General features: G+C 51.2%; 2 protein-coding genes across 2 annotated transcripts; both read right to left on the reverse strand.

Annotated features, from left to right (window-relative positions):
• Positions 1 to 1,502: 1,502 nt before the first annotated feature.
• On the reverse strand, positions 1,503 to 12,586 carry Kcnk17 (potassium two pore domain channel subfamily K member 17). Its single transcript, XM_038343784.1, is given in 9 exon segments — positions 1,503 to 1,595; positions 1,781 to 2,037; positions 6,934 to 7,108; positions 7,402 to 7,562; positions 8,805 to 8,878; positions 8,880 to 8,905; positions 11,505 to 11,667; positions 11,895 to 11,977; positions 12,581 to 12,586. Coding segments are annotated over 9 exon segments (1,038 nt in total).
• Positions 12,587 to 12,613: 27 nt separating this feature from the next.
• On the reverse strand, positions 12,614 to 16,344 carry Kcnk16 (potassium two pore domain channel subfamily K member 16). Its single transcript, XM_038343785.2, is given in 11 exon segments — positions 12,614 to 12,894; positions 13,119 to 13,279; positions 13,354 to 13,383; positions 13,385 to 13,436; positions 13,439 to 13,495; positions 14,272 to 14,316; positions 14,319 to 14,411; positions 15,963 to 16,024; positions 16,026 to 16,054; positions 16,056 to 16,123; positions 16,212 to 16,344. Coding segments are annotated over 11 exon segments (1,011 nt in total).
• Between the last annotated feature and the right edge of the window lie 2,466 nt (positions 16,345 to 18,810).

Here is an 18,810-nt window from a genome sequence, read left to right on the forward strand (position 1 = left end):
ATGGGTGTGCCAGCAGTGTGCCCAGGCTATCACTTGCCAGTGATGGGATGCAGACAGGTATGCAAACAGGTGTGTCAACACTCACACATGTAGTCCCGGGACATGGTGCGGTATGAGCAGGTGAAGTTGGGGAGGTTCCACTGAGTGTTCCTAGTCCAGATCGTAAGCAACAAGACAGTCTCCTTCTCAGAACACTCACCTTGAGAAGCAGATTCTGTGTTGTGAGGAGGCCCTGGGTGCAGTTATGACTAAGGTCTCGGTCAATAGCCTCCATCAGATGTCAGGCATGGGGAAGTGCTTAGATGACCCTAAGCTGGGCTTCCCAGCCACTTACTAATGCCAGCAGCCACAGTCCTGCCCCACTGAAGCCTGGTTGAAGTTCAAAGTCCTGGTTAAAATAAATTCTATTTTATGGCACTAAATTTTGCAGTACTTTGTTACATGATTGTATCAGCTACATGTTCACTGGAATGACCGATATGTTGGGGGATATTATTTTCAGGTGTGTGACTTTGGTTTACGCTGCATTTGTTTAACTCTGTAAGCTGTGTTACTGTGCCTGTCTAACACACCCGATGGTCGGATAAAGAGCTGAATGGCTGCTCAGGAGCAAGGACAGGCGGGGCTGGTAGACAGCGAGAATAAATAGAAGGAAAACGAGGAGAAGGAAGAGCAAGAGAACAAGGAGAGAGGACATCAGGGTCCAGTCGCCCAGCTATACAGGAAGTCATGGAGAAAGAGTAAAGAAAGGTATACAGAAATAGAGAAAGGTAAAAGCCCAGAGACAAAGCTAGTTAAGATAATATAAGTTAAGAAAAACTGGCAAGAAACAGGCCAAGCTAAGGCTTGGCATTCATAACTAAGAATAAGCCTCTGTGTGTGGTTTATTTGAGAGTTGGGTGGTGGGCCCCTCAAAAAGACAAAAGAGTAAAACATACACAACACAGATACCCGGCAGAAGCGTCTTAAGGGAAGAAGCTTTTATTTAGCGCAGTTTTAGGGGGCACAGTCCATTCTGGCTGAGAGGATGTGGTGACAGGAGGGTGCTGGTCACACTGTGTACCCAGTCAGGAAGCAAAGTGGGGCAAATGCTGTTGCTCAGATCACTTTGAGAAGGCATGGACAGATCCAGTAGCTGGCTGGGTTTATGATACATCTGCTGGCTGAGACTCCCAATAAACCCTGTGAACTCCAACTCCTCTGGAAGGTCCCAGGGTGGAGGGTCTGGGGGTCCTACCGCCCCTCTGCCCATGCCTCTGCCACTCCTGAGGAAGTTCACCTGGAGCTGGCACTGTTTCTCTCTATGGGTTCTAGTCTCCACTGGAGGTGTTTATGGATATGGATGCATCATTTAGAATTTAAATTTCTTTGCACTAGAAACACCCAAGCAGTAGTTTCAAATATGACATCCATTGCTCTCACACGAGTCAAGCTAGAGTTCAGTCCTGGTTGTCACGATGACTCTGTGATGACCAGGACTCCGGGCTACTTCTGTGACGGTGCTACATCTCAATCATGGTCTCTACTTCAGGGTGCAATATGGCTGCTGGGGCTTTTGCCACCATGCCAGCATTGCCGACGGCTGAAAGAAAGAACTAGGTGAAGAGGAGCACACTCAATTCCCAAAGTCACATCCCAGAAGCTGTTTTACAGCTTTTTAGAGGCTCTCGAACCATCTAGCCACCTCTAACTGGAAGGCACAGAAAATTATGCTTAAAATCAGAGTTCTGAGAAGGAAGACCCAGCAGTCCTGGAAGACAGTTAGCTGTCCTCGTCATACCGTATAACCTGAGCAGAAGGTTCCAGATGTGATGCCTGGCGATTGGACCCCGCCTTCCCCTTCTTGGCCCTGCATCCAGCTTCGGCCCTTGATGTCCCCCTTGGAGCAGCATAGGGAGCAGGTGCACATGTTCCCTGGCATCTCGAGCGGGGACAGGATCATTTTGATGATCAGGGCCTGCCAGGCCATCCCAAAGAGGATCCATAGGGAGACGATGTTCTTGTACCACACAGGGTACTTTTGAGAGGGGTCCATCCCTGGGGAAAAGGCAAGGCCAGAGGAGGTGGGGGCTGGACAGGAGCTAGGAGGCATAAGCGATGAGTGCAATGCAAAAAGCCCAGAGACTTGACATTCCCAGCCTGTGGCTGCCCGTCTGGGATTCCAGGAAGCTGCTGGGATTAGCTGGCACTTTTTTATCTGGAGATGAATCTTTTCTAGAATTTCTCAAAGTGCTCTTGGGTAGACAGAATTAACATAGTGAAAATGGCAATTTTACCAAAAGCAATCTACAGACTCAATGCAATGTCCATCAAAATCCTAGAAAATTCTTCAAAGATCTACAAAGAACGGTACTCAACTTCATATGGAAAAGTAAAAAACCCAGGATAGCCAAAATAATCCTGTACAATAAAAGAACTTCTGGAGGCATCACAATCCCTGACTTCAAATCTACTACAGAGCTACAGTACTGAAAACAGCCTGGTACTGGCATAAGAACAGACAAGAGGACCAATGGAACCAAATAGAAGACCTGGATATCAATTCACACATCTTTGAACACTTGATCTTTGATAAAGAAGAAAAAAATAAAATGGGAAAAGATAGCATATTTAACAAGTGGTGCTAGCATAAATGGTTATCAACATGTAGTAGAATGAAAATAGACCCATATCTATCACCATGCACAAAACTCAAGTCCAAATGGATCAAAAACCGCAACATAAAGCCAGTTACACTGAACTTTATAGAAGAGAAAGTGGGAAGTATACTTGAACGCATTGGCACAGGAAACCATTTCCTAAATATAACCCCAGCAGAACAGACACTGAGAGAAAAAAATTAGTAAATGGGACCTCCTGAAACTGAAAAGCTACTGTAAAGCAAAGGACATGGTCAGCAAGACAAATGACATCCTACAGAATGGGAAAAGATCTTTACTAACCCCACATCAGACAGAGGTCTGATCTCCAAAATATAAAGAACTCAAGAAATTGGACACCAAAAGATCACATAATCTAATTTAAAAAATGGAGTATAGACCTAAGCAGAGAACTCTCAACAGAGGAATCTAAAATGGCTGAAAGACACTTAAGGAAATGTTCAACATCCTTAGTCATCAGAGAAATGCAAATCAAAACAACTCTGAGATTCCATCTTACACCTGTCAGAATGGCCAAAATCAAAACACTGATGACAACTTATGCTGGAGAGGTTGTGGGGTAAAGGGAACACTCCTGCATTGCTGGTGAGAATGCAAGCTGGTACAACCCCTTTGGATGTCAGTGTGGTGATTTCTCAGAAAATTAAAAAACAACCTTCCTCAAGACCCAGTTTTGGGTATATATCCAAAGGATGCTCAATCGTACCACAAGGACATGTGCTCAACTATATTCATAGCAGCTTTGTTTGTCATAGCCAGAACCTGGAAACAACCTAAATGCCCCTTGACCGAATAATGGATGAGGAAATTGTTACATTTACACAATGGAGTACTACACAGCAGAAAAAATAACGACAACTTGAATTTTTCAGGAAAATGGATGGAGCTAAAAAACATTATTTTGAGTGAGGTAACCCAGATACAAAAAGACAATTATCACATGTACTCACTCATAGGTGGTTTTTAAACATAAATCAAAGAAAGTCAGCCTACAAACCACAATCCCAGAGAACTTAGACAACAATGCAGACACTAAGAGAGACTTACATAGATATAATCTACATGGGAAGTAGAAAGTAGAAAAAGACAAGATCTCCTGAGTAAATTGGGAGCATGGGACCTTGGGGGAGGATTGAAGAGGGGAGGAGAGAGGCAGGGATGGGAGTAGGGAAAAATGTAGAGATCAATAAATATCAATAAATATGTATAATAATAATAATAATAATAATAATACAAGACACAAAGGACAACCAGGGGAAAAAAGAAATCTCTGGAATGCCTCATAGGCTACAATTTTGCAGGCCTCCAGGAGAGACATTGCTAGTTCTGTTTTCTGTATTCAGCTTTTATTTTGTGTGGGTGCTCGTCCCTCTGTGCCACAGCCCCATCCCATCTGCTTCATTGTTGCCTGGGCTGAAATGGAGACAATCGTGGAAGCCAGGGTGTTTGGGAAGGAGTATGAAGCTGCTGGAGATGTGCCCTGCCTCAGTCCCTAGCATCCATGATTGGCATCTGAGTACCCCACACCTGTTAACAGACAAACTGATACCTCTGTGGCACCCAATGAGATCAGTGGAAATCTTACTTCTGGGTACAGAAGTTGGGAGGCCCTTTATGCCCTTCATTTAATTTTTGCCACAAGAGTAGGTAACTGGCAAAGTGCTCCACTGAGCACTTTGATGATGAGAATCATGGGAGGAGCTTGTAGATGGGGTTTGGGTGACTCTGGTTACTGACTTCAGACATGGAAAATGACCAGGTATGTGTGTGCACACGTGTGTGCATGTGTGTGCGCTAGCAACATGTGCCTGGTGTGTGTTTATGGATCAGCATTCCCACCCAAGAAAGCAGTCGGCCCATCCTTAAAGGATCAGGAGAGCTGAGATTTGACAAGAGGTATGGGAAATTTCAGAACAAGTGCGGTTGGCCTTAGTCACCTCTCTGCCCTTCTTCAGGCCTTAGTTTCTCCACGTACTTAAGCCAGAGGCCTGCAGATGAAGCAGCCAGGGACTCTCTGTGTGCAAAGATGTGGAGGTAATGAGCAGCTTCGAGGACCACAGCACGCAGCTCTGCTTTCCCTTCTGGCATCCGCGGCTTCCTACTGTGCTCAGAGCAGGGAGCTATAGAGAAGGTTCTCCCGCCAGTTCCACAGAGCAGCTTCCTGGGAGACCATGGTGGCAGCCTCACTCCTACAGTCAGTCAGGCTGTGCTGAGTGTCTGCCTTCCTGGAGGCTGGCTGATGCTTTCACCCACTTGCCAGCATGCCCATATCTAGAGAATGCTGCCTAACTGGAGAACTAGCTTGTTTTTGAGACAGGATCTTTTGAGGTAGACCTGTCTTAAACCCTGGGATGGCAGGGTGAACCAGACCCCTGTGTTTACTTGTGTAAGTTTAGTTCCATCCTAAGACTATGGGAGAACCCTAAGGTTTTCAAAGAAGCTAGGCATGGTGTATGTTCTAAAATGCCAAGGGGACAAGACTAGAGTGTACATGAGCCTCATGACACTGTGTAAACGGGAACCCTTCAGGGCTTTGCCATGCCCAACCTGAGCGGCTTTATGTAATAGTCCAGGCCTAACGGGAAACAGCAGTGGGAAAAGAAGAGGAAACAGCTTTCAGGAATAAATGTCTCCTGAGCTGAGAGACAAGCCTGGTCTTCCACGCTGCTGACTGTAGCTCTCCTCGGACACATGTCCCCACTGTGGGGACAGAGGCAAGGATCTGACCCATTCGGAAGTACCTGTCCATGTTACTTCTTCCTGAGCCACAGACTGGGGGGAGACCAGGCTGGGAGAGCAGCTCCTGCCCCCATATGAGACCTTCCCCTCAGTGGAGAAGAGACCTAAGGCAGAGGCTCAGAAAGCAATTATGGGGCCCCCAGCAAGCTCCAAGCTACATTCTTTACTTCACAGTTAAGGATACTGAGGTCCAGAGAGAGTTCTGGAATAGCTTGAATCATGTAAACAAACAGATTAGAAGTTGTATCTCGCTGAGCTGTCTCAGGCAAATGGCTTTGCCTCTCTAAATTTCAGCTTCCGTTTTGATAAAATGGGGGTGACACTTAGGGCTGCAGGCTGAGTGCGTGGTTTGTCATCTGGCCAGAGGGTTGTCTCAACAGTCCACTGAAGGAGTATGTGGAAGGCCTGAGTCAGGCTACCGCCATCTTTATCAGATCAGCAAAAATGGTCACAGCTGGACTGCTGACCTTGTGGATGGCCAACTTTCCCTCTCAGAAGGGGGTGGGGCTGGCCATTGGTCCCTCACCCAAGTATCCAGTCATTCCTCCGAGCCAGTTGTTTGCGCGAGGTCCAGGGTCTTCAGGAGGGCGAGAGTATATAGGCTGGGAAGGACTAGGGGACGGGCTCCATCTATATAGCCACGAAGAAGGCATCCTTCACACTGGATGACCTTCCAGTGCAGATACTTTAGGGTCACCTGTGCTCCTGCCTGAGAGCCCTCACCTATGCTCAAGAAATTCAAGGATTCCCTGAGGTGGAAGCAAATTTTGGTTTGTTGTTGGAACCTCAGAAAGAGTGGGGAAAGGTGTTTAGTGTCTTGGCTCCCACCCGGAGAAAGTTGTCACAGGCTCCCTTTTCACCCCAGAGGATGGCCTGCTGGAGGTTATGGAGCCCCCAAGGCTGCCCTGGGTAGTGAAGGAACCTGAGTCCTTTACTCTTGAATCTTTTCAGTGGCAGCAGGAGAGAGAGAGGGAGGGGGGAAGAGAGTCAGAGCGAGAGACAGAGACAGAGACGCTGAGGCTGCCTGGAGCCCTTGCTCCTCCATTGCCACCTCCCTCAGCTTTCCTCCACCGTCTCCTGCCGTGCAGTTGTCTCTGGGGTACCTGTGTGGTCTCGGGGTACCTGCATGGTCGCAGGGGACAGCACTAATGGTTCCCATTTGGGGCCTCCTTGGCAGGCTTGTGGTTTGGTTGTCATTTCCTCCTGAGGTCAAGGGTGCTCTGAGCTCCCTGATTGTTTCACCTGGGTCCTCGCCCTGGGGTGGGTGGAGAAGTGAGGGAGGTCCAAGCGTTGTGTGTCCCTCTAGGGCACTGATTTGAGCCCGTAGCTTTGGAAAACAGCTCCACACTGCCAGGTAGGACCCGAGAGATCATAACCCACCACACTGGAAAAGGACAGAGCCTACTTAGGTTACAAGCTGTGTGCCAGACCCATCAAGCCACCCACATGAGACAGTCTCCTGTGGTGCATTCCCAGGCCTGCCTGGGAGGTCCAGGCAGCTGAGTGCCCATCCCACCAGCCTTGGGCCACTCACCGATCACATAGTCACCGAAGCCCACCGTGCTGAGCGTGATGAAGGCGAAGTAGAAGCTCTCCATGTAGCTCCAGCCTTCCATGTGGGAGAAGAGAAGCGGAGGCAGCAACAGAAAGAGCAGGAGGCCAGAGAGCAGCGCCGCGGAGCCTGCCAGCCACGGTGCCTGTGCTGGGTCCTGCAGTAACAGCAACAGTCTGTGGCTCTGTCCTGAGCAGCAAGAAGGAGATGCCCAAAACTCCAGCTTTGAGCCCCCGCAGTTCCTTCTGAAAAGCTTCCTGTCTTTGACTTGTTCCAATCTTCTCATGCCCCCCACAGACACTAATGTTCAAACACCCTGTTTTGGGCTTTGCTCCCACAACCTCACCACCTACCTCATCTTTCTGATCCCACCCTTCTGGCTTGGCACCCCATTTCCACCACAGTCCCCCATCTGGAATGATCTCATCCAGGTTCCTGGCCACGTCTCACCTGCCAGCTGCCTCCCAGCCATTGGACACATCGATGCACCCCTCGCTGCATAAGGTGGCCCAGCCGGTTGAGCACTACCAGGTTGAGTGGGATCCTCACGAGAGCAAAGAATATACAGAAGAGACGGGCAGCCATGGTCTCTGGGCTCAGGTTGCCGTAGCCTGATGCAGGAGGGAGGGGTATTCAAGCAGATCCTTCCCCCAGCTTTGGGCATGGCCACTGTGGCCCCCTTGTTTTACTCCCATGCTGGGGTGGCAGCTGGTGCCTACCCAGCTCTGAGGAGGAGACAGAGCAGGGCTGGCACATCAGCTCACAGTTGGCCTGTGGCCTCCCATTTTTTCTGGCTCCACTTCTTGGACTCTGATCCCTGCAAGGTTGTGAGAACCTGGGCAAAGGCCTTGATCTTTCTGAGCCTACTTTTTGACCTTAAAATGGGGTGCAGGCATTCACTTGCATTTGGCTAATAGAGGCCACATTAGGGACGTACTGTAGGTGGGAAGGTGAGGCCATGAGCATCGAGTGACCCTGCCCCAGCCCAGAGAATGGGCGGATGAACGTGATGGAAGGTTGCCATGTGGGCATCTGGCCTAAAAACCTTAGAGGTCTCTCTCTGGGTCTTCTATCTCCTTTACATTCATGTTTTATTCTGTTTGTGTTTAAAAAAAAGGTTTTGTGTTGGCCAGGTTGGCCTCAACCTTTTTTATGAAACCCTGAACTCCTAATCTTCCTGCCTTCATCTCTCAAGTGCTGAGATCACAGAACTGTGGTCTGAGTAAGGGCGGTGTTGGAGAGGTGTGTGTGTGGGGGGTAGAAGGTCAGATGGGGTGGGAGGTAAGGGTTGCTGGAAAAACAAGACAAGGATCAAAGGGATGCTGGTCAGGACAAAGAAAGATGGAGCCTAAATCTTCGGTGGTGTGAGCCTGCCCCCTAGTGGTTAGTCCTGGGTCATGCATGTGATGCTGTGGGCAAGGGCAGCTGACCTGCATTGTTCTCTGGGATTCAGGGCTTTCTGGCCCCCGCTGTTTCCACACAATAGCCACGGGTGCTTTCCAGACAGGCAGGTTCCACCTTAGTCTGGCTCTAAAGGGGAAATGTGTCTAGAGGACAGTGGTAGGGACTGAGGGCCTGGGAGGGTCTGTAGGCCTGTGTTGGATGACCAATGTCCTCCAGGGCAGCAGTTCCCAAACTGGAATATGCATACAGTTCCCCTGGTGTCTGACGGAATGAAGAAGCCAAGTCCATGGGTCCTGAGGCATGAGATGCTGTTTGCATGAGGGTGGGGGTGTGCTTGCAGATATGACTGCTTTCTTTATAGGGGTGACACCCTCTGGACTGTCATCACTGGCCCCTCAGGGTGAGGCTACCTCCCAAGCCACATGAGCTTGTCCCCATGCTGCCCTTACCGATGGTAGTGATGGTGGGCACGGAAAAGAAGAAAGAGCCCACAAACTCCCAGCGCCCCATGCTGGTGGTACTGCCCATCTTTGTATGCTTGAATGATGTCCTGGAAGAGATGCTGTAGTGACCAACAGGATCTGGAAAGGGGAGACTGAACCCCTGCACCCCAAGACATCACTATACCCATGTCTATACCCACACCTACACCCACACTCTTGTAGAGGCCTCGTGTTGCATGGACAGATTCTCCAAAGTGATGCACTTTTCCCCGTGACTTACAGGCTCAGAAGGATACAGCAGTCACAAGCCCCTGCCCCAAGTTAAATTTTACAGAAATAACTGTAGAGGAGAGGGGACTCTTCAGTAGAGCTGCCTACAAGTTGTGTAGTGAGCTCTAGGGATGTGAGGTGTCACCCCTGCCGGGTGGACGCTTCAATGATTCAACTATCTTTGGGTCACCCACATTCCTGTAGTAACCCTGGTAAACCAAGCTAGAAATGGGTGAGATTGTTTCTTTGGTCAATCATTGGCCCCATCTGACTTAAGAGACTTTTCCATGTGTCCCCAGAAAAACACACACACTATCTCCCTCTCTATTTCAAGTCTGTTTGAGGCCAGGAATCACTGATTCTACTAACCAAGGGCTCCCCAGGGGCAGAGATCATGGGGCCAACCCCGTCTCCTCCCTATCCTAGAGCCAGCTCAGGTTCTAGGCCATCTCAGACTTATATACTCATTTGCTGTCTGCCTCAGTCCTAATCTTGCAGGAAACAATAGGCAGATGTTGCCAAATGACAGACACAACCTCGGCCTTCAGTGGGATAGGAGAACTGAGTTAACTTGGAGATGGTGCCATAGTGGCCATTTTGGGTATGGAGGGGGCTGTGTAAATGGTTTGGGGTATGAAGGGGGGCTGTGTAGATGGTTCGCGGTTTCTTTCACATCTCACTTTCCTTATCTGGAAAACGGAACTCTAACAGTGGAGAGTCCTCTGGCTTCCTAGGGCCACGACATCTTGGGAACACAGAGAAGCAGAGGCAGAAGGCTTCCTGGAGGAAACGACACTTCTGCTATGTTTCCCATGAGGGTCTTTCTATCCAGAAGCATTCAGGAAGACAGGACAGTGGAAGCAGAGGCTGTGAACGCATACTGTGCCTTGGACATAAAATCGTGGGGTTCTGAGAAGCAGCCACATAAACAGGGCTACACAAAAGCAGCCTCCAGGTGATTAACAGCCTTAGCTTGTGGCTGTGCAGCCTTGCATTTTTATCAAACCTCTCTGAGCCTTGGTTCATCTCCTAATGGAGATGTAGTGCCTGCTGATGAGGCATTGGGGGGGGGGGCAGGGGGGGAGCTGGGCATGGGAAGGACTGCAACAGCAGTGTTTACTGGCGATGGCCAGACAGTCCCTAGCTCCAGCTCCAACCCATTGGCCCGTCCAGAGGATGGGAATTCTTTTCACTACTGGCCCTCCTGTCCTACCCAACAATGTTCTCTCTCTCTCTACAGGGGATTTGACTTCAGCTAAGGATTCTGGGACACAGGTCCTGGGGGGGGGGGTCTCTGTAATGGAACCATTGCAAGAGAGTGGCGATTGCACGGAGGTACGCGAGTCTAAGTTCTGTCCCTGCACTCTTGGCAGAGGGAAGTGGAGCAGAACAGTAAGGCAAACGCTGATTTGCTCAGCTGCCAGCCCCATGGCCCACAGGGCCAGGAAGAGTTCTCCACGGGAAATCCTGCCAGGATGAGGCATCTCCTGCCTCAGAACCTTGCAGCGTCCTCGTCCTCTGAGGATCCTCTGGCTCAGGGACCTCTGCACTTTTCACTGCCCCACCCCTTTCGTCCCTGCCTGCCCTGAAGGTCCAAATACTTCAGGTAAAGTGACCTTAGCCCTAGGTCCAGTCCAGGCCCCTCACTCTGAGCTCTCTCTCTTCTCTGCTCAGGGCCCCTCAGCTCCCTCTCTCCTCCGCTCCGGGCCCCATAGCTCCCTCCCTCCTCCGCCCCGGGCTCCTCAGCTCCCTCTCTTCTCTGCTCAGGACCCTTCAGCTCCCTCTCTCCTCTGCTCCAGGCCCCTCACTCTCAGCTCCCTCTCTCCTCTGCTCAGGACCCCTCAGCTCCCTCTCTCCCCGGCTCTGGGCCCCTCACTCTCAGCTCCCTCGCTCCTCCGCTCCAGGCTCTATTTCACCCACCGACATAGACTGAGCCTTTCTCCCAAGTTCCCAAGCTCCTACCAGCTTCTGTTCCTTAGAGTTTGGCCACATCCCCAAGGTATTTGCCCCTCCAGTCCTTTGAAAGACTAGATGTGGCCTTTCATCCTTGGCGCTTTGTCTCAATAATCACCACACAAGGCTGACCAGACCAAATGATAGCTGTCCCCGTGATGACCCTATCGGACAACCATGTAACCTGTGACACAGAGAAGCGATCCTCTGTATTCCTGATAGCTGTGTTCTGGACCGAGTCTCACTTCCTTAAAGATGGAGCCGGTACCCCGGCTCTTTGCTAGCCCTAGACGCTTTCCTCTGGGTTCAGCCCATCTACATGGTTACCCAACCCCAACCGCACAAACCTGTTTTTCCCAAGCCTGTTTACCTTCCCCAGCATTACACTGTCCGGGCCAGAGGACTCTTCATCCCTGCTGTGAGCTCCCGCTCCCTGCCCCACCCACTTCTTCTTTCCCAGGGTGGCACCGCTAGTCCCCTAACCCGGATCAGCTGATCCAGCGCTGGGCCATCCAGACGTGTGAAGTTCTTTAGTCGCTCCCACTTGTTGCGCTGGAAGATGTGGGTGGAGTACCGGGCCGCACGACCTTCCAGTGCCCAGAACACACCGGCACCCAGCACCAAGTAAGCAGAAGGAGCCCCGTGCCTGGTACCCGACAGATCCGGGCCGAACACGGTGCCTCAGGAGATCGTGGTCCGCACATGGTGGAGAGGAGCCCGGGAGTGCTCTGGTAGATAGGAAACGGGAATGGGCAGGAAAGGCCAGGAGGGGCCCTTCTCTAAGCAAATGATCGCTGGTGGCCTGCTTCCCTCCGAGGAGTGCTGCAGGCTGCGATGGCCCTGCCCACCTTCAAAGACAATAGGGTAACTCACCAGAGAGTTGGAGTGCTCACATCCAGCATCAGGGGACCACGGAGGGGTCCCACCTCAGAGCTTCCCTTCAGTGGGAAAGGCTCCTGCAATCCACAGGGGGGAAGAGAAACTTCCAAAGTCTATTGTCACAGGGCTCCTGTCTAAGCTGTGAGACCAGGGATTTCCTCCAAGTGCCTGCTGCGGTCAGTACTACTCTAGGTTCCCTACAATAGGTGCACTCAAAGGAAAAGGCCCAGCTGGGCATGGCTTGTCTGTGTTTGAGGGAAGCAAGCATGTGCCCCGGGCTCACACTGCTGCTCCAGAGGAGGTCTCTGGGTCCCCAATTACCGACATGCACAGAGCAGATAGAAGGCTTCAGATTTCTGTCCTTTCCTAACAGACAATAGTTCTGCCGGCCAGGGAGGGAAGAAAATGCTACCACGGGCACTGGTTCTTACCAGGGATGCCCCTCAACCTCCTGGACTCCCACCCCAATGCTTAGAAGCCCCCTTGTGACTAGGGAGAGGGGAAGTTCAAGGAAGAGCTAGCTCCTAATCCTCTTAAAACTGAGCATTGGGCAGACAGGGCCAGCCTCTCCTCCCACAGTGCTTCAGGCTAGGCCCTAGGGAACTTATCCTGTAAGGCCCTGGGGGGTCTTTGATTTTTGTCTCTGCATCTCTCCTAAATTACTTCGTAGGCACACCTACCTCCATTTTCTCTTTGGAGAATTACTTGCCACCCTATGTGAAACAGCATGGGCTTGGGGCGGGGGTAGGTGAGGTAGGATGGGTGGCTGGAATACTTGGGCAGCATGCAGAGATGGGGATTTTCTGAGGTCTGGGGTGAGGGGTTCCTCCGTTCTTGAGGTCCAGGCCTCTGAGGAGCAGTCAGAGACAGGAGCACCTGTGCAGAAGCAGGGATCCCAGGCTGAGGACCACTGGGAGCCACGCCTGCCCTAGGAGGATCCAGACAGCTGCCAAGCTGAGGTATATGGTGACATAATGCTTGCTGGGGTCTGTGCCTCCCAGGGAAAGTGATGGCTGGTGTCTGAGGGCACAGTCACCCCCAGATGCCACAGGGGTTCTCTCTCCCCGCTGGTCCTCCAAGAAGGACCAACGATAGGAAAAGCAGACCTCTGACAATTCCACCAAGAGCCCACGAGTCCCAGAGACAGCAGCCTCGGCCGGCACCTCCGTGTGCCCAGATTCTATTGAGTACCCACCAGGATAATTAATTCTTTCTCACAGACAACATAGTCCCCGAAGTCAATGGTGCTGAGGGTGATGAGGAAGGCAAAGCTCCAGCCCTCCACGTGGTTGAGTAACAAGGGTGCGAAGACGAGAATGACCAGAGTCCCCGGGGTCAGGAGCAGAGCAAGGCCCAGGACCTGCAGGAGCTGAGAACACCTGGAAGGTTCCAGGAATACTTGCAGCTGTCTGTCCTATGGGGCTCCGGAAGACACCATGCTACCTAGAAATACCTGGGATGGTCCTCCCACCTGTCCAGTGTTCCCTGTTCCCAGGTCAAGGAAGACCACATTGAGTGGGATGCTTATTGGGGCAAGAAGACACAGAAGGCCTGCCCCACCTCTGTGCTGGGCGCCAGGTTTCCATAGCCTGCCGGGCAAGGGAGCGTGCACAGCAGGGGAGGAGAGAGACCAGAGCTGCCTCCTGCCCGCCCCCACCCCCAGCTCCAGTGGGGGCTGTCTCCATCACTGCTGGGGGAGGAAAAGAAGTTGTTGCCATGGCACTCATCCTAGCCTCTGCTAGAACAATGAGAAGGCTCTTCTAGGATGATGCTGTCCCCACGAAGCCCTCCCGACTGCCACCCTAGGCCTCCCTGCTAGGCTTGATTCCCCGAGATGGTTTATGTAATTTCTATATAATTATCCCCATTTGCCTTATATAACCACAGCATTCAGTCCCTCTTTAGTGAATTGGGAGCCCAACACTCATATTCTAACACTCTCCCTGGATTACCAAGGAAGGTGTTTGGGATTGGATTGGGCCTTAACTAAACGGAAGGGAGGCCAGTGTAAGAGACTGGGGGGCCGGGTTCTGCAGATACCCCATCTCCTTGGGACACTGGGATGTTGCCTGCAGCTTTGAGAGTCAGTTAATGCCCAATGACCTTCCTCCACCATCTCTCTGAGAGGACGTTCTGGTCTGTGGCCACGTGCACAGAGACAGGGCTTTAACACACCAGGCCCAGCTCAGCAGCAGGGTGTGCACGCCTTACTGCCTTCCTCTGCTACTGTCTCACCATGCCCCCATCTGTGCTTCCTGTGTCACCACCTGGATAAACTATATCCTCGTCCCAGTGATGGCTTTTGGAAGCAATCGCAAGAGCAAAGTCAAGAAAGGTCCCTCCCCGCACCTGTTGCTCCCTCACCTTGTGATGGTGACCACTGTGCCCTCAAAGAAGAAACTGCTTCCGAAGTCCCTGCATCTGGGTTGGTGGGGTTGCCTTTGGGGTTCACGCCTGTCTCCCAGGCTTCCAGGATCACCCGTTGGAGTGGCATGGTCAGAAAGGAAGGGGCTAACGTTCACCAAGCATCTCTCAGGAGGATGATTTTATATGCTTAAGTTGATTAAGTCTCTTAATTCACATCATTCCTATTTCACAGAAGGAAACGTGAAATCTCTGAGTGGCCAAGACACTTGTCAAGTGGCCAAGGCTGGCCGAGGTGTGTGCTCTAATGGGTGACAGGAAATGACAAGCATGCAAACATTAGCCAGGACAAGGCGAGGCTGATGTTGGATACTTCTAGAAGGGTCTGCTGGGGAAGATGGGGTCTGGGACTTGGCTCCCATGTGGCATGTGGTGGGAGCCTGGGCATCCAGGGAGCCAGCCGCTTTGCTCTCTGGCGCCCTCTAGTGAGCATAGCCTATGCCTGCAGAAGAAATTAGGTCAGGGGCCCAGGAGAGAGGCTATCTGTGCACACATGATGTGTGCTGTCTGTGTGTGCTGTGCGTGCTCTGTGTTACATGGGTGTGTATAACTTGTGTGTCTGTGTTTTGTGTTTCTAAGGCAGAAGGCTTGGCAGGTCCAAGCCTGAGCCCTCCTGAGGATTGGACAGGGCTCTCCCTCCCCAACGCTAGCCCTCTATTGTCTAGCTGGAAACTTCTCCCAGGGCAGCATCAGCTCATTCTTGTTACCCGGCAGTGCTCCAAAGCTGGGGACCATGGGAAGTATGGCTGCTACTCCTGCCTCTCTTTCCTGTGAGAGCTGATTTTTCACCTGCTGGGTGGAGGCCTCCTGGCCCTCATTTGGGCAGGAATTAGCTTCTTAATACTTTGGCTTCCTCTTTCCCATGCATGCAGAGAACTGGGCCAGACATTCCGGAGCATGTCCCCTCCCTGGAGACCCCCACTCTTGGGGACAGCAGTTGCCTGTGGACACGAGGTTCTGACCTCCCTGAGGGCTCTGGGGTGACTGCGGCATCTTCGTCTCCAAGAACCCAGTGTTGCAGGAGGAAGAGGTGGGTGTACAGCTGTCCTCACAGAATCATGTCTTCACCGTTTAGGGTTCAGTGTGTGAGTTCCCCAGAGACTGGGCTTCCCCCAGATGTTGCCCTCGCATGTCTCTGCCTCTAAGCTCCACTTGCTCATTGAGAGACTAAGGATTTGAAAGGACACATTTCCTGGTGAGTCCCTGGTCTAAACACTGGCCCCTTTGGGCTGCAGCCAGACCTAGAGCCTTGTTCTTGATTGCAGAACCAGTTTGAGCCTGGCCACGGTCTGCCCACTGCAGACCTGGTTCCACCTCCAGCCCAGGGCTGAGATAGGAGAAGGCTTGAGGTGTCCCTGTCTCTGGTTCACTCCTGAGATGTTGGGGTGCCTGAAGGTGAGTACCATCCCTGAGTAAAATGTATGCACATGGTGAAGTATGCTATGTATACTGGAAAAGCAGGGACAGGACTCTCTACTTCCTGTGGCCCAGCAGCTCTCTGTCCCAAGAGAAGTCTCTGGATCAGGCATCACCAGGCTCCAAACAGCATCCAACCTCTGGGTGGTGGCTCTGTACCTGTCACCAGCACCGCCACTCCTCCCTGCTCTTCCTGGCCACCCTTCCTTGCTCCTCACCTGCAGGAACTGCTCCAGTTCTCTAGGAAGTGCAGCTTCTGCAGCTGGAACTGGTCCCGGATTGAGCTCCAGCAGCTGGAAGATGGTGGCCCCCAAGCAGCAGGTAGCCAGTATAGGCCATAAACAAGGGTAGCGTTCAACAACCCCAACAGCTTCAGAGACCAGCTCAGTCTGATTCCTCACGTGAGAAGGTCCCAGCCTCAAACACGGGAGCCTGGGAGGTATCACAAGGGTATGGATTAGCCTTGCTTACAGGATGCGTTGGGGAACCTGAGGATGTTTAACCAGGGTGACAAGTCAGAGCAAAAGAAATGGCAGATGATATCCTTGCTCAGAAGCTGTGTCAGTTGGTGCTGCTGACACATGGGGGGTCCTGGTCGCATCATTTCTGCCAATGGTCGGTCTGGCTTGACCCTTGAGCAGGTTATCTGGAGGATGCTGAGCTCAGGAGTCGTGAGTGTGAAGAAGAAAAAAAAAAAAAACAGAAGCGCGTGTCCACCCACAGTGCTGTCGGTGACTCTGTCTCGCAGGTGGAGGTACGGGCTTTGGTGCATGTTTGTGGCAGGTGCAAAGCTTTACAGAGATTGCAATTGCACAGGAGTTCACCCAGCATGCCGCTAGTGATTCCGTCCTTTACTTGCTTATTTTGAGATTTATTTTTATTTATGTGCAAGTATGTGTGTGTGTGTGTGTGTGTGTGTGTGCATATGTGTGAATGTATGTTACACATATTCAGGTGCCCACAGAAGACAGGAGAGGGTGTCAGATCCCCCAAGGTTGGAGTTACCAGCAGTTGTGAGCTGCCCAATGTGGGTGCTAGGCTTTTGACCACTGAGTCATCTCTCCAGCCTCTCGTCTTCTTTTCTATAGAGACAAGGTCTCATGTAGCCCAGGCTGACCCCAAGGTTGGCACATAGCAGAGGATAACCTTGAACTCCACCTCCCTTGGGATGGGATTATGGGAGTGAACCTACGTCGCTTGCTTATGGGATGCTGGGCGAACCTATGGCTTTGTGTGCGCTAAGCAAGCGCTCTGCCAGCAGAGCCACATATGTGTGGTTTGGTGTCTGTGGCACTTAGCACAATGCTAGCACTTATGTGCTCTGCTTGTGTGAGCCATCTGACCTTGCTGAACTAAGCTTCAGTCCTCTTGCAGAGCAGAGAGTGCTCTTGACTGATGAGCCATCTCCTTGTATATTTTTATTTATATTTTGAGCTAAATAAATTTTATTGTAAAAGATGAAAATATTAAAAAAAAAACCTTAAATCTCTGTAGAGATTTACCTGCTTGTCTCCTCTGTGGTAGGTTTGCTCTTGAGGGTATATCCTACTAGTGTTATTTTAGTATATTTATTTATTTTCATTCATTTTAAAAGTTGTCTTATGACGTAATGGGATTTATCATGGCAGCTTTATCCGCAGTCATAATACTCTAATCTTATTACTCTCTCCCTCGCTGCCCTTCCGGACTGCTCCAGTTTCGCTTCTGTCGCTGTGATGAAACACCCTGGCAGAAGGGAAGAGGAGGACAAAGGAGTTTATTTGCTTACAATGCAGGTTACAGACATCCCTGGGGGAAGTTAAGGCAGGAACTTGGGCACCTAGTCACACCCACAGGTAAGAGCAAAAAGAATAAACACATGGGGTTTGCTTGCTTGATCCACTTGAACTGCTCAGGACTTCCTGCCTGGGAAGTGATGTCACCCACATTAGGACAGGTCTTCCTGAACTAATTAGCAGTCAAGACAACCCCCAGGAACATGTCCACTGGCCCAGCTGATCTAAATTTCTTCATTAAGACTCTCCCTGAGAGATTCTAGGCTGTGCCGTGTTGATAAAGAGAACTGTCATGCCCATTCCTGCATGTCACTGTCCTCCCTGACACAGGGACACCCTTCCTTCTCCGCCTTCCATCATCTTCCTCAGCGTCCCTCCTCCTAAGAGTCTGTCCTTCTGCAAGATCTCTCTCTGTCTCTCTCTGTCTCTCTCTCTCTCTGTCTCTCTCTCTGTCTCTCTCTCTGTCTCTCTCTCTCCCTGTCACACACACACACACACACACACACACACACGCACGCACGCACGCACGCACGCACGCACATCAAGATTATGCTTATAGAGAAAACCTGTAGTGTTCGACTTCTGAACTTGGCTTATTTCCGTTAACATGATAACCTCCAGGTCCATAAAGTTCCCTGTGGTGTCCTGGTTTTTCTTCATGGTCTTGTAGAATTCCACTGTGTATCTGTGCCACATGTCCTACACTCATCTACCTGTTGGTTCTGTGTCTTAGCTTGGTGGGCATATTTCTCTAACTCCCTTTCCTGCTCCTCCCACATGGAAAGCGGACACTGCCATGTGGATTGATTGATTTTCTCAATGCTGTGAAAATACCTGACAGAATGAACTTCAGGAAGGAAGAGTTTGTTCGGGTTGATAGCGTGAGGTGCCGTTTGTCACGGCAAGGGAGGGACGGCGTGGTGGCAGAGTGTGAGGTGGCTGGCCTCATGGGATCCACAGTCAGGAAGCAGAGAGATGTGAAGGCTGGTGCTGAGCTTGTCTGCTCCCCGTTTTACTCCATCTGGGACTCTGTGGGGTGGTGCTGCTCACACTGAGTGCGAGTCCCACCTCCAAAAGTGCGGTCTAGAAACCCCTCAGAGACACGCACAGAGGTTTGACTTCCAGGTGACTTAGAACCATCCCACATGGTGTGTGATAGACCCCAGAGCTTTGGAACCATCCCACATGGTGTGTGATAGACCTCAGTTTAGAACCATCCCACATGGTGTGTGATAAACTCCAGAGTTTTGGAACCATCCCATATGGTGTGTGATAGACCCCAGAGCTTTTTGGCA

Source organism: Arvicola amphibius, chromosome 9 (genome assembly GCF_903992535.2).
Source record: "Arvicola amphibius chromosome 9, mArvAmp1.2, whole genome shotgun sequence".
Lineage (NCBI taxonomy): Eukaryota > Metazoa > Chordata > Mammalia > Rodentia > Cricetidae > Arvicola > Arvicola amphibius.